At 38.2% G+C, this 14,125-nt stretch overlaps 1 protein-coding gene across 1 annotated transcript in view; it reads right to left on the bottom strand.

The window, feature by feature from the left end:
- Positions 1–12,583, bottom strand: part of myo7bb (myosin VIIBb) — a 46,108-nt gene extending 33,525 nt beyond the window's left edge. The window contains exons 1-11 of the mRNA XM_022672202.2: positions 12,059–12,583; positions 10,191–10,292; positions 8,783–8,935; positions 8,041–8,225; positions 5,450–5,571; positions 3,833–3,975; positions 3,619–3,732; positions 2,158–2,311; positions 1,163–1,239; positions 724–843; positions 188–327 (exon numbers count right to left, since the gene is read on the bottom strand). Coding sequence (XP_022527923.2) covers positions 188–327; positions 724–843; positions 1,163–1,239; positions 2,158–2,311; positions 3,619–3,732; positions 3,833–3,975; positions 5,450–5,571; positions 8,041–8,225; positions 8,783–8,935; positions 10,191–10,292; positions 12,059–12,076 — 1,328 coding nt within the window. The 5' untranslated portion in view covers positions 12,077–12,583. The remainder of the gene's footprint in view (positions 1–187; positions 328–723; positions 844–1,162; positions 1,240–2,157; positions 2,312–3,618; positions 3,733–3,832; positions 3,976–5,449; positions 5,572–8,040; positions 8,226–8,782; positions 8,936–10,190; positions 10,293–12,058) is intronic.
- Positions 12,584–14,125: the final 1,542 nt, after the last annotated feature.

The following is a 14,125-nucleotide window of genomic DNA, read 5'->3' as shown; positions in this document are numbered from 1 at the left end:
ACAAAACATTTTTGGCAACAGTTTGATTCCATAATTATTTTTTCACAGTTTTGTAGTCTTTATTATTAATGTACGATGTAGGAAATAATACAAATTAAGAAAAATCACTGAGAAGAGGGTTTGAGAAAACTGAATGGTACTGTACATTGGGTAAATTTATGGTGTACATTTTATATCCTGTTTATACCTGTTCTTGTCAAAATTCTCAAAGCCAAAAATGTCGAGCAGACCGATGGATTTGTAGGTGTAGGAGTTTTCCGCTGTGTGTTTATGGATGGCGCTGTTAATTTTCCCAAAAATCCACATAAACAGTCTGCTGTAGATAGCCTGGAGAGAAGTGAAACATAACACACCATTTAATATTAATATTAAATCAAACATCAATTTTAAACAAACAAAAAAAAAAATAGATAAAGCACAGCTTTCTCATGTTATTCAGTGACAAAACTGAACTTATCCTCACTGGATCTAAATCCAGTCTTGCCCACACTGCTCTACCTCAAAAAACTGACTGAGAAAATCCAGGCAAGATGTGCAAATCGTCTGAACAAGAGGTGCTACTTTGAAGAATGTAAAAAATAAAACATGTTCTGGTTTGTTTAACTATTTTTTTAAATAACAAAAAACACTAAATTAAGGTTTGTCCAAATATTTGATATGTACTGTTTAATGTATTATTATTATTATTATTATTATTGAATGAATTTAAAGCTGTGTGTGAACCTTGGCCAGAGCGTCCCTGCAGTCGATGGCCTGCTCAGAGCTGAGGGGCTTCGTCAGTCGCTCACGGTTCGTTACGAAAGAGCGATGAGTAAGACTCAAGTCCAGAGTCAACTTATCAACCTGGAGAAAAGCAGAAACATGAATATAACAAATCCAGGCATTAGATTTGACATATTAATATCTTTAATATTAAACAAAAATATTCTGAAGTAAAATACGGTTCTAAAAAAATACAAAAAATATAAATATAATCACTGCTGGCCATTTTCTTTTTCTTTATATTGTTCCAGAATGTCCTGATGAACGGACCAACAGAAATGCTCCAAAACTACATTTTTTTTGTAGTTTTTTTTTTTTACATTGACTTCCGTTGAAAGATAAGAAAGATTTTCCTTCTCCTGTAAAGTATATTTGTGCATAACAGTATGAAATGAGTTACCTCCAATAACTTGGCAGCGATTGTGAAATGATCAGATGACATCACATCACAGCTTTCCATGTTATTTTCTACACCGGCTAAAAACATCAAAAAGTCAAAATCAACAACAGTATATTTTACAACAACAGGTACAGCACATTTCATAAAACTTCAAAAGCAACAATACAACAATCTACAGCCAACCAAACTTAAGAGTACAATAATTTTTTGTATTGGTATTTTTATTTACTTATTTATTTATTATTTATTTATTTATCAGGGACAATGCAAAATAATTCATAATAGTTTGGAATTGAAAGTAAAGGAATTATAATTTGGCCAAATTACATATTACTGGGTAAAGTTCAAAAGTAAGCAAGGCATGTCAAAATTTGCATGACTGCATAATCTGGAGGGAGCACAATTGACCATGCTCCCTCCGGGTGGGTAGATGGCGCTCTCTCCCCACATCACTCCTATGGTGATGTCTGCAACACAGGGCGTCTGTGAGCTGATGTATCGGAACCGAGTCGCTTCGCTTTCCTCCGAGCGCGCTGGCTGCTCAGCAATGCTGCATCAGCAGCAGCTCGAAAAGAAGCGGTGGCTGGCTTCACATGTATCAGAGGATGCATGTGCTCTTCTTCACCCTCCTGGTGTGTTGGGGTATCACTAGTGATAGGGGGAGTCCTAATGAGTGTGTTGGGTAATTGGCTGTGTAAATTGGGAGAAAATGGAATGATGCAGCTCAGTCTAATACTTATATGATGATATAAGATATGATGAGGTCTGGTGGAGATCTTCCATTACAAGAGGGGTTTAATACCCCCACAGACCACACCTGGCATTATGCACAGTCCAAACAGCTTCATGTTTGATCAGTACTTATACAGAATAATACTTCTCTACAGGGACTAGACACACTGTCTGTGTGCATTTGCTCATCTGTGCCAGCAATGGGTCCTAATAGGTTCATGTTTGTGTATCTGCTTCAGCTTCACATATCTATCATTCATTACCTTCAAAGCTGATGTTGCCCAGGTGCAGAATAGCAGCCAGTAAACAGAATATCTCCCAGCTCTCCCGATCAGTGAAGGTCAGAACCTTCAGAGCCGTACGGATCCGCCCAAACTCATCTGCATCGTCCTGCCCATCACACGTGATGCAGTCCCCCTGCAACCATCAGAAACAGACCTTTAAACAGCTTCACAGCAATACAATTCATTTGGCCCCATTGTACACCCTGTGCAAGACGCGTTTGCGATGCTCTTTGCTATCTCACACCCCATCAACAGAACGTGCTAAAGTCAGAGCATACCTGTCTCTTAAAGGGAACGGCAAGTGACACACTGATTGGTTTATTTCACGTTACGCCCAACACACACCCATGATTAATTAAGAGAATTTGTACATGACTTTTGTGCATTTTGAGACACATAAGGCGATGTCGATACCAAAGACATACCAACATGCTCTAAATCTAAAAGCTGCACGAGCCGCAATGGACCTATAGATTAGAGGTCTGCACTCTCGCGGGACTCGCGAGACTCGTCAGAATATGTTGCAGCATGGGACCAAACTGTATTGTTATTGGCGGGAGCGGGAGTTTAATGAATCCAGGTTCCTGGAGCGGGCGGTAACAGGACAAAAACACATGGGAGTGGGCAGGAGCGGGTTTAAAAAAAGCAGTCCTGTGCAGACCTCTACTACAGATCACTAAAATGTCAGCAGAGGTCGGTATTACTGATTTATTATTGACTGATCTGCATATTGTGATGTGTCTGCATACCAAAGTACAAGAACACATCATCCTCACCCTCTATAGCACAGTTAAACCTGAGAGGGTGCTGCAGAGGCAGTGTTTTTAAAGTTAGGAAATGTTTATAAAAATTTTAAGCAGGATTGGTATGTTTCATTACTTCAAAGAAACACATTTCAGCTATTAACAAAATAAATATGGTTTAGGGTTTAGTGACTCTTTAATGACTCACTAGGTAGGACTGAGATTTTGTGCTCATGGGCTCCCCCTACAGTTACAGAGTGTAATAAATGTTAACAGCTCTGTCGTAAAACCAATCCTCTCCGTCTCCCGGCACAAACTTCCTCGTATATATGTTTACAAGTGGAAGAGGAGAGTGAATGGAAATGCGTTAGATAGAGAACTGTTTATAAGCATATAGGCTACATATTTTTGATTTACACCTGTATAGTGGACCATCTTATCATATGTGTACAAAGTTATGATCATTGTGAATGGAAATGCGTTAGATAAATACCTGTTTACAAGCATATACATTTTTTGTTTTTTACAGAGTCTGGTTTGAGCTCAGAGGAGCTCCGGCACAGGCACGAGAGCACCGCTATTCCTCCTATTACACCTCAATGCAGCACAGCAGTGAGTTTCAAGCTGTAATTTTACTTCTTTAAAAAGATCAATAATCAAGGAAATCCTACCTAGTGTGCCTTTAAGATGATCATACCTCAGTCAAGTAGTTGAACTGTGTGGCGTCCCCCAGTGCCAGGATGTTCTTCTGCTCCTTTGCCATCCCAGATAAAAGGCAGTAGAAGATGTGGTAGTTCCTTTCCATTGGGGCCTTCAAGAAAAGAAAAATAGGAAAGAGTGTTTCTGTAGTGATCAATAAATATATTATGGGGTTGATTGTTTTTTTAAACCCAGCAGCTTCACTGGCTCACCTGGTGGCACACGCGAGACTTCTCCAGCAGGTACTGCTCAATGTGAGCTCCTTCAATAATGCCGTCTTTATTGAAGAAAATCTCCACATATTTCCCGAAGCGGCTTGAGTTATCATTACGGGTCGTTTTAGCATTCCCGAAAGCTGAGAGGACCAGAGAGAGAGAAATAAATAAAAAAACAGAAACACAACACTCTGAACATACACATTATGCTCATTTAGTGTTTAGTCAGTGTTTATACTGTTTATGATGGAGAAACCGTCTCTACTGTGCAGGGAGGAATTAACTACTAGAACTTGTCGATTTTAAAGCATTGCTTTGAGGATTTGATTGCATCCAGCTATGCAAACTTAAAAGTGGTCAGGATAATGGATGATCACCATCCCACAGTTCCACTGCTCCACGGCTCAATGCTGGGTGCTTTACACCTCTCTAGTCCACAATGCATTGCATTATGGCATTGTGCAAATATATTTAAGTTTAGTTATGTGGTCCAGAGAGTCCTATTCCATTAGCAGTGCTTCTCTACAGAGACTAGACTAGTTGTGTATGTGCATTTGCACATCTGTTTAAATCTCTTATACACTTATTATAAGGACTGTCAGTTTTATGAGGTAGAGTCACCTGGAATGTTCAGGCTTTCAGTTAACAGCTGTGCTGAACTCATCAAGAATTAATTACTTTAATATCTTGTCTTTTAATGTGTTTGAGAGCATCAGTTAAAGTAAAGTATCTATAAAAATCTATCTATCTATCTATCTATCTATCTATCTATCTATCTATCTATCTATCTAAAAAATGAAGGTCAGTCAATCTGAAACATTTCAGGAACTTTGAAAGTATCCTCAAGTGAAGTCACAAAAAGACCATTATGATGGAACTGGCTCTCATCAGGACGACATCAGCAAATGAAGAGAATGAAGAGAGTTTCCAGCCTCAGAAACCACAAGTTAACAGCTCCCCAGATAAGAGCATCTAAACACACCATATCTTATAATACACAATAAAGAGTATTATGGTTTGTTTAAAACTTTTTAAAGTTAATACATGATTCCTTATGTGTTCCTTCATACTTTGACTCACTTCAGTATTCATTTACAAGGTAAAATAGAAACATTGAATGAATGCAATTCAGCTACTTCAATTCAGAATGAATGCAATTCAGCTACAGCTACTAAGATAGAAACATTGCTCATACAATAGGCTGTTGAACTGTTCTGCACACAAGTAGCTATTCAATCTCCATAGTAAAGCACTGACCAATAGAATAGGACACTCTGGACAGTCTGAAAGCCACTGTATCCGACTGCAAGTGTGGGCGACAGTGGTAATAAAGTTGGAGATCCACTCAATAAATGATAGTAACTATCATATAACATTAGTACCTGACCTTACTAATGATCTTTGGAGGCTGAATCAATCAAATTATAATTATTCTTACAGCAATGGTCCAACAGCTAGAATAAGGCTTTAACAGATGAGTAGGGGATATTACTGTTACTAAACTGGTCAAACACTATAGAAACCTAGAAAAAACAAGGAAGAATCAGTTGTTTTGGACTTCGTTGAGTAAATAGAGTGAGATATTAAAGTGTGTGTTATTTTAGAGTGTGGTACCTTCTAGAACAGGGTTGGCCTGCAGGATCTGCTGCTCAATCCATGAGTGCTGACCGCTCACCGCTGCCAGAAACTGCAGGATCAGCTTAGTGCTCTCAGTCTTTCCAGCTCCAGACTCTCCACTGTAGAGAAAAAACATCACATGTAAAATATTCCTCACACACTCGTGTGCAGTAAAGACTGCTTATATACACACACTCGCCTGTGTACCTTATCTTTATAGGACAAAGGTGCTCAGTTTCAGACCCTGAGTCCAGTTTCTAGGGCTGGATTTTGTAATCAGATGGGAAAAGGCATATTGTAATTTCCGGACTACAAGCTGCTACTTTTTCTTTTTTTCTTTCTTTTATATATATATATATAGGGGTTGGACAATGAAACTGAAACACCTGGTTTTAGAGCACAATAATTTATTGTGGTTACGGACAGTTCTGGTGGAAACAGGAGAGTTGAGGTGCACATTGAATTCTGTCGTGATTTGTTCAGCCGTGGTTTTATGTTTTTTTTAAACAATCCAGGTTAGCATCCGAACATCCCTTTCAGACAGCTACCTCTTACAGCGTCCACAGTTAATCCTGTTGGATGTGGTTCGTCCTTCTTGGTGATAAGCTGACATTACCCTGGATACCGTGGCTCTTGATACATCACAAAGACTTGCTGTCTTGGTCACAGGTGCACCAGCTTCATGCCTCCAAAACACACCAGTTTAATTGAAATATTGTAAATCTAAGGTTATTGTAAATAAACAAAAGTTACTCACCCAAACAAACTGTTTTTAATTAAACAAGTATGTAGATTAATCCAGAGCTCATCAAGACAACCAAAGTATTTGCAGCCACTTGACATCAGTGTGAATCGTGCATTTAAAGTGGTGCTCTGAGCCGAGTGGAAGGCTTGGATGAAAAGCGGCGAGAAATAATTTACCAAAATTCACATAGGCCGCATGCAAAGACCAACGATACAATACTTTTACTTTCAGTAAAAGTACTTCAGTACTTGCAATATTTAAGTGCAAAAATGTTGAATACTTTAGTACTTTGACTTAAGTGTGGAGTAAAAAAAGTCTTTTTTTGGTAGAGCACTTGTACTTTAACTCAACTCTGGGTCTATAGTACTTTATACATGTCTATTAAAAAATAATCACGCAAAGTTTTCGAATTTTTTAATTATGATTAAAGTTTGATTAACTGAACATGACAAAAAGCCCCAGAGTTGTAATATTTAACCCCTGAACCCTTTACACTTTGAAAATTTTGCTATGCTGATTATCCCACCCAATCAATTGCAATATTCCTCCAACACCAGAAGGGTGAAGACTAGCACATGCCTCCATCGATACATGTGAACACAGACTCCGTCTCTTTTTAAACTGCTGCTGATGCTGCATTGCCGAGTAGCATCACAGTGCTAATGCTCGGAGTGAAAGCGCAACGACTCGGTTCTGATAAATAAGCTCACAGACGCAGCCTTGTGCTGATCAACATCACCCTAGTAGTGATGAGGTGAAAGAGCACCATCTACTGTACCCACCCAGAGAGAGCAAGGCCAATCAATTGTGCTCTCTCAGACTCAGGCAGCTGATGTCAAGCTGCATGACCAGGACAGATTTATTATTAAAGACTTCATTTTAAACATATTATTCAAGAACTAATATGTGACATACAATATATTGCCAAAAGTATTTGCTAACCCATCCAAATAATTGAACTGTTCCAAGAGGTGTTCCAATCACAAATATTGAATACATCCATGATACACTCAAAAACACATACTAAGATACTAAGATACTGAAATACGTTACTGTTACACAATCAATAACAGACATTACATTAAGTTGAGTAATAACACACACTAACAGATAAGATAAATATATTACTCCAATTCACATACCATCACTTTCAGTAAGGCAGCTGAACCACCTCAGCCAACACTACATCCATTTAGAGGAACGCGCTCTGTCTTTTACAAGCCAATATAATACCAATATAATTCCAATATAATACCACAAGGCTGTGAACACAGTGCTGAACTGGGCACAAGTATCAACAATCAAGACACATCTAACTACACAATAACAGGTTAAAATGTAGTTTCATGTCCTTTGGTAAACTGCTACAATTTTACCTGCTTAAATGCATAGTAATTTTACACACAAAAATGTTAAAATGTAACATTCTTTAATCTTTAATGTACAATTTAATGGTCACCCTAAAAAAAGATAATCTTAAGGGATCTCCTGGTTTATTGTTGTACTGTTATTTTTTAATAAATGTTTTTATAAACATATTGATAAATGTCATTTGCTACAATGTAAAAATTCAACTCAAATATTAGTATGACTAATATAATCTAAGAGCTAATAAAATCGAAGCAAAAAGAATTAAAGTTCAGATTTTAAGTTAATTTGACAAAGTTTTTTGTTGCGCAACAAACATGGTATTCTGTTTTAACTTTACCAGCTTAAACCAGACATACTTTTTTATTTTGAAACTAGTTGAAGCAGTTAATTAACTCGTTGTATTTAGAATACAGCAGTGAGGTCATGCAGGCCTAATAATGTAAACACTCTGCAGGAAGAAGCTGCAGCTGACCTGATGACGCAGCACTGGTTGCGCTGGTTGCGCAGCAGGTTGTAGTAGCACTTGTCTGCAATGGCGAAGACGTGGGGGGGTAGTTCTCCCAGCTTGCGCCCGTGGTACAGCCGGACCTGCTCCGCTGTATAGATGGGCAGCAGCTGATACGGGTTCACCGCCACTAGAACCGAGCCAATGTAGGTCTGAAACAAGAACACACACAGTATCATTAACACATACCACCCACCGAGTGTATGCAGTAATGATGAAATTCAGTTTAAGTTTCCTTAATTAACATTGCCAGTTTTGAAGCTCCCAAGTTGACTGACATGGCGATTCACAAACCATAATTATTTCCTTTAGGAGGTTTTACACTATCACTGTATTGTCCCTCATACTTTAGCAGCATTACCAGAAAGCTGATTATCAGTAAACACTGAGACTCTGTGCTAAGCAACAGAAAAACTGCTGAATGATTTTGCTGCTGAATTTAATAAAATCTTCACAGTAGGGAGGGAAAGCAGCATTTCCTTCTTATGATCTGTTACAGGGCTGCTGTGATTATCATCAGTTATCTACATTTAAAACCTGCTGCTTATTATGCCCTAGTGTTGCAGTTTGATAATACAGAACTCAATCTTGTAATATTACAACTTTAATCTTGTAAAATTATGACTTTATTTAAATAATATTAAATAAAATCCTCACAGCAATATATATAAAATGTAGATTCTGTGCACAGAGTAAAAAGCACACGTACGTAGATGATGCCCTGTTTGTGGCGGACCAGTAAGTTCCTCAGGACTCCAGCTTCAGTCAGATCCCCCAGTTTAATCATGTCATCCACTCCCTCCACAGAGGTGGGGTGCATGTGTCTGATGGAGGCTCGCTGAACCTCAGATACACGCAGCTCCTAACACAACACACAAATACACACATTCAGAGTTTCAGTGATTACTGCCAAAAAAATTAAATACTTCAAAAACAAACTGCAAATAACCAAATTACCTAACAATCTGTTAACCAAAAACCAGACCACTCATAATATTATGACTACTTTCTAGTGTCTGCACTCACTGTCTGTGTGATAAGCTCCTTTGATCATAAAGGAACACATTAAAACCACCATCCACCTGGTGGACTGCAAACAGCAATAAGGGTGACCTCACAACAGGCATGGTTTGGTTGTATCATGCACGGTTCTGCCCCCTCCCCACTCCACCGCTGACCTGCACTCACACGACGTTTAAACAATCCGTGCCCGAGCACGCTTATGTCATTACTCACTGCTCAGCGGGCTTTCCGGTTTTGTGCCGAATTCAACACCCCCGCCATGAAGAGCACCCTCTCTCTCTCGAGAACCTTTACACACTGTCTTCTTTATAAAAAAAAAGCGATAAGATAATCCACTTTATCTTACTTAGAAATATGCACCAAATGTCTCGGTTATTTCAGTCGCGGTTACATACATAGTGACATAGCGATGCTGAATTCGGCACAACACCGTTTTTGTTTACAGGAAAGTTGCATCACCGACATCATCTTGTTCCATACTCGGGCACGGATCATGCTCACACTGTCCGAATCCAAGTGAACCATGATCTGACCCACCTCTTCAAGCGGGCCAGGGCACACTTACATACTTACGCATACACACAGATACACACACTTATACTTATGCATACATACACACATACATACATACTTACGCATACACACAGATACACACACGTATACTTATGCATACATACACACATACATACATACTTACGCATACACAATTAAACACATATTCACATTATTATTATTATTAAGTCCCCCAGATAGGGACTTGAACTGCAAACCCCAGCATTGGAAGGCCAACATGCTAACCACCAAACCACCATAAATAATAAAAAAATAATGATAATAATAACGTACCATAGAAATAATGCAATATTACAAACAATCTTCCACAATATTAAAGTGCAGAACCCTGAGAGAATGCATAGAAACTGAAAACATAAACAATTACACAAAAAATACCCTAAAGGCTCTACAGTAAATATCAAAACAAATACAGAATATACTGTTTTCACAGCAGAATGTTTTTTTATAGTTAAAAAAATTATAGTGATATTATCTCAAATGATCCAGACCAGGGTAACAACAGAATGTAAGCTTCTTACCTTCCCTTCATCATCAAGCAGACGCAGCTCTTCTCCATCTGTGACTTTAACCCGGGCTCCGATCGGGACCCCAATACTGGAGTCCACCCAGACATAATCCCCCTAAAACCAACACAAATCACACTTATCACACTTTTTAAACTCACACAACGAAAAACTGGATTATATAAACAGCTCACACAGAAAACAATCAGGGAAAAATACAATACAATACACAGACAGAAACAGCACCAAAACACATAGTAACTAACACACTATTACAGTAAAGAAATGACTATGTACAGGTAAAATAGATTATTACATTCAGATCATTCTATTCATATTAACACAAGATCAATCTTTAAAAAAAATCCTATTTTTGGACAAAAGCAAAGCTGTAAAAATATAAAAAATAACTAACTTGAGATCTTGAACAGTGAACTTGTATGTATCTATTTGTTAAACTTGTACTCTGATGCTTTGAGCACAGACACTGTATATGCATTAAATACACTTCTGTGTATTTGCAAAAAAAAAAGCATTCCACTGTTGTGGTGTAAATCAGGATGTGGCTTACGTGTCTTTACTTTTGGAGAAAAAAACGGTTGATTTGCATCATAGCCCTTTTTTTTTTTTTTTTTTAAAGATCTGGTCTTCTTTATGTGCAGATTTGGAAATCAATATATGTACAATGTACACTATATGGTAGGCTTGGGTGAAAGTAGACACTGTGTTTGGTGTGTGTGTGTGTATGTGCCTAAAAGCTTTTTCTGAGCACACCTAATAAGAGTTAGCTGGCTATCGTTAGCTCTGGGCTTAAAGCTACCTTCGGCTACCTAACTAAAACATTCCCCACTGAAATAAAGTAGCTAACAATTAGCTAACCTAGCTAACTCTAACTAAAACATTTCCCACTGAAATAAAGTAGTTAACGTTAGCTAACCTAGCTAACGTTAGCTAAAACATTCCCCACTAAAATAAAGTAGCTAACGTTAGCTAACCTAGCTAACTCTAACTAAAACATTCCCCACTGAAATAAAGTAGTTACCATTAGCTAACTTAGCTAATGTTAGCTAAAATATTCCCCACTGAAATAAAGTAGTTTCCATTAGCTATCCTAGCTAACGTTAGCTAAAATATTCCCCACTGAAATAAAGTAATTAACATTAGCTAAGCTAGCTAACGTTAGCGAAAACATTTCACACTGAAATAAAGTGGTTAACATTAGCTAACCTAGCTAACGTTAGCTAAAACACTCCACATTGAAATAAAGTAGTTACCATTAGCTAACCTAGTTAACGTTAGCTAAAACATTCCCCACTAAAACAAAGTAGTTACCAATAGCTAACCTAGCTAACGTTAGCTAAAACATTCCCCACTGAAATAAAGTAACTTAGTTAACATTAGCTAACCTAGCTAATGTTCGCTAAAACATTCCCCACTAAAATAAAGTAGTTAACATTAGCTAACCTAGCTAACTTTAGCTAAAACGTTCCCCACTAAAATAAATTAATTAACATTAGCTAACCTAGCTAACGTTAGCTAAAACACTCCTCACTGAAATAAAGTAGTTAACATAAGCTAACCTAGCTAGTTAATCACATTACACTGTGGAACATATGCCAGTTTAAACTATAGCTTGCTAGCTACCATTATCTGGTGCTCACCACTTAGTAGGTGGTGCTCACCACTTAGTATGTGGTGCTCACCACTTTTTACATAAAAAAATACACCACATCCCTTCAGGGGCTCCGTCGATAATTAAACATGCACCGGATCAAATTGACCCGGGAACACCATAGCTGTTCTTGACAAATGAACATAAAAGGAGGGTTAAAATACACTGATTGTATTTTTTTCAGACAAAATACAGTACTTTCCTGACATACCTTACTCAGCACCACCATCAAGACGACACCTTCTACAGTCCTCCGCTACCGGAACAAGATGTGGTCAATATTTATCCTTGGAAAAATATATAAAACTCAAATAATAACCCAAAATAATTATAATGAACATCAAATTTACAGATAAAACTAGCAAACGTTCATCATATTAGTTCAAGTTCTCCTTGAATTTCCATTAAGGAAGAGCCATCAGCTCTGAGGCTCTGTATCTGAGGATGGCACCTAATCACAGCCAGCAGCTTCCAAGAACGAGGCTGGGAATAAGGAAACGGGCGTCATTCCCCTCGTACACACACACGTATGTCTCTTTATGGCACTTTGACTTTGCTCTGGCGTGCCAACTGGTGTTGCAAAACTGGAGTGAAGAAGAGCGGACGACTCTTTATCACCTCCACCAGTGAGATGATGAATAATGTCAGTAGAGATCCAATAAAAACACCTTAATGCCAACAGCCTTCAGGCCTCAAGAACCAACCTGGTGCTGGAGAACCTCCAAACTCCAAAGGGGGTTCTAGAGAGATGTGGTTTCCCTAGTTGAGGGAACAAGATTGAAACTGTGTGTGTCTTATGTCTCGTCTCACAGTGTGGAAAGAAATTGTCCTTTTGGACCCTTCACGCCAGCCGCGGGGGAAACACACCAGCTCAGTTACTGAAGGTAAAGGGGTAATTAAGCAGTAAAGCTCAGAAGCAGAAGGTCAGGAGTTTATGAACTGGAGGCTACAGTAGCTGGGAAACGCTAATGAAGTGAAGATGATGGTTTAAACAGTGGTGTTAAGATGTTTGGGAACCCTTTAGAGGCCTCCAGATCATTTTTGTTTAAAGCTGTTCCAGAAACAATGTCCTGTATCCTGTAACAAGTCTGTTGCATCTGTTTGTGTAGATTTTATACCAACATAATGTCATCAGCTGTTTGGATTATCTTTTTTATCCGAAACCGCTAAATAAAATACAGTCCAATGAATTTCCTTCAGGAGACACTTAGTTAGTTGTATAGTAGTTCGTAAGCTGTGTGTTATTTAGTCTCAGTATAAATACAGGCCTTAGTGGATTGTTAGTGAACACTAGTGAACAAACAGCATCATGACCAAGGAACTCACCAGACAGAATAGAGAGAAAGTCATGGAGAAGAAATTTAAAGCAGGGTTATGTTATAAAAACATATCCCAAGCTCTGAGCATCCCAAGGAGCACTGTACAGTCCATCATCCAAAAATGGAAAAAGATTAGGGTTAGAAAGGGTGCAAGGGTTAGAAAAGCAGCCAAGAGGCCCATGGTCACTCTGGATGAGCTGCAGAAATCCATAGCTCAGTTGGGAGAATCTGTTTTCAAGCTGTGCGCTTCACAAATGTTGCCTTTATGGAAGAGTGGCAAGAAGTGCTGTTTGCAGTTTGTAGCCACAAGCCATGTAGGGACCTCAGCAAACGTGTGGAAGAAGGTTCTGTAATTAGATGAAACCAATGTTAAACTTTTTGGCTTAAAAGCAAAGTGCTATATGTGGCGGAAAAGTAACGTTCTCCATTCAACCTGGCTTAACTTGAGCTATTTTGTAATGAAGAATGAGCAAAAATCTCAGTCTCTAGATGCTTAAAGCTGGCAGAGACAAACCCCAAAATATTTGCAGCAGTAATTGCAAAGAAAGGTGGCTCTGCTATGTATTGATTTAAAGGGGCTTAATACTTTTGCGTGTCACGCTTTTCAGATTTTATTTTATTATATGCTAATTTGTGTTTGTCTACCACTTAAAATCTCAATCAAATATACATTTAAGTTTGTGGTTGTAAGGTGACAAAATGTGAAAAAGTTTAAAGGGGCATGAATACTTTTATTAGCCACTGTATTAATATTTACCCATCAACATTCTCTGTCTGCCTTGTTAACAATTCATGCCACATCATCCTTGTTTCATATTTGTTTCAATATTAAATAAATACAGGAAAAATACAGGAACTATACTCAGGTGATCAGGAAACCCTGTATTTCAACAGAACCAAATATGACAGAACTGCTTCCTTGTGAGCTTTATCTCCTTGGAGATCACAGATGAGTTTCT

Source organism: Astyanax mexicanus, chromosome 18 (genome assembly GCF_023375975.1).
Source record: "Astyanax mexicanus isolate ESR-SI-001 chromosome 18, AstMex3_surface, whole genome shotgun sequence".
Lineage (NCBI taxonomy): Eukaryota > Metazoa > Chordata > Actinopteri > Characiformes > Acestrorhamphidae > Astyanax > Astyanax mexicanus.
This window is presented reverse-complemented; position numbering and strand designations above follow the sequence as displayed.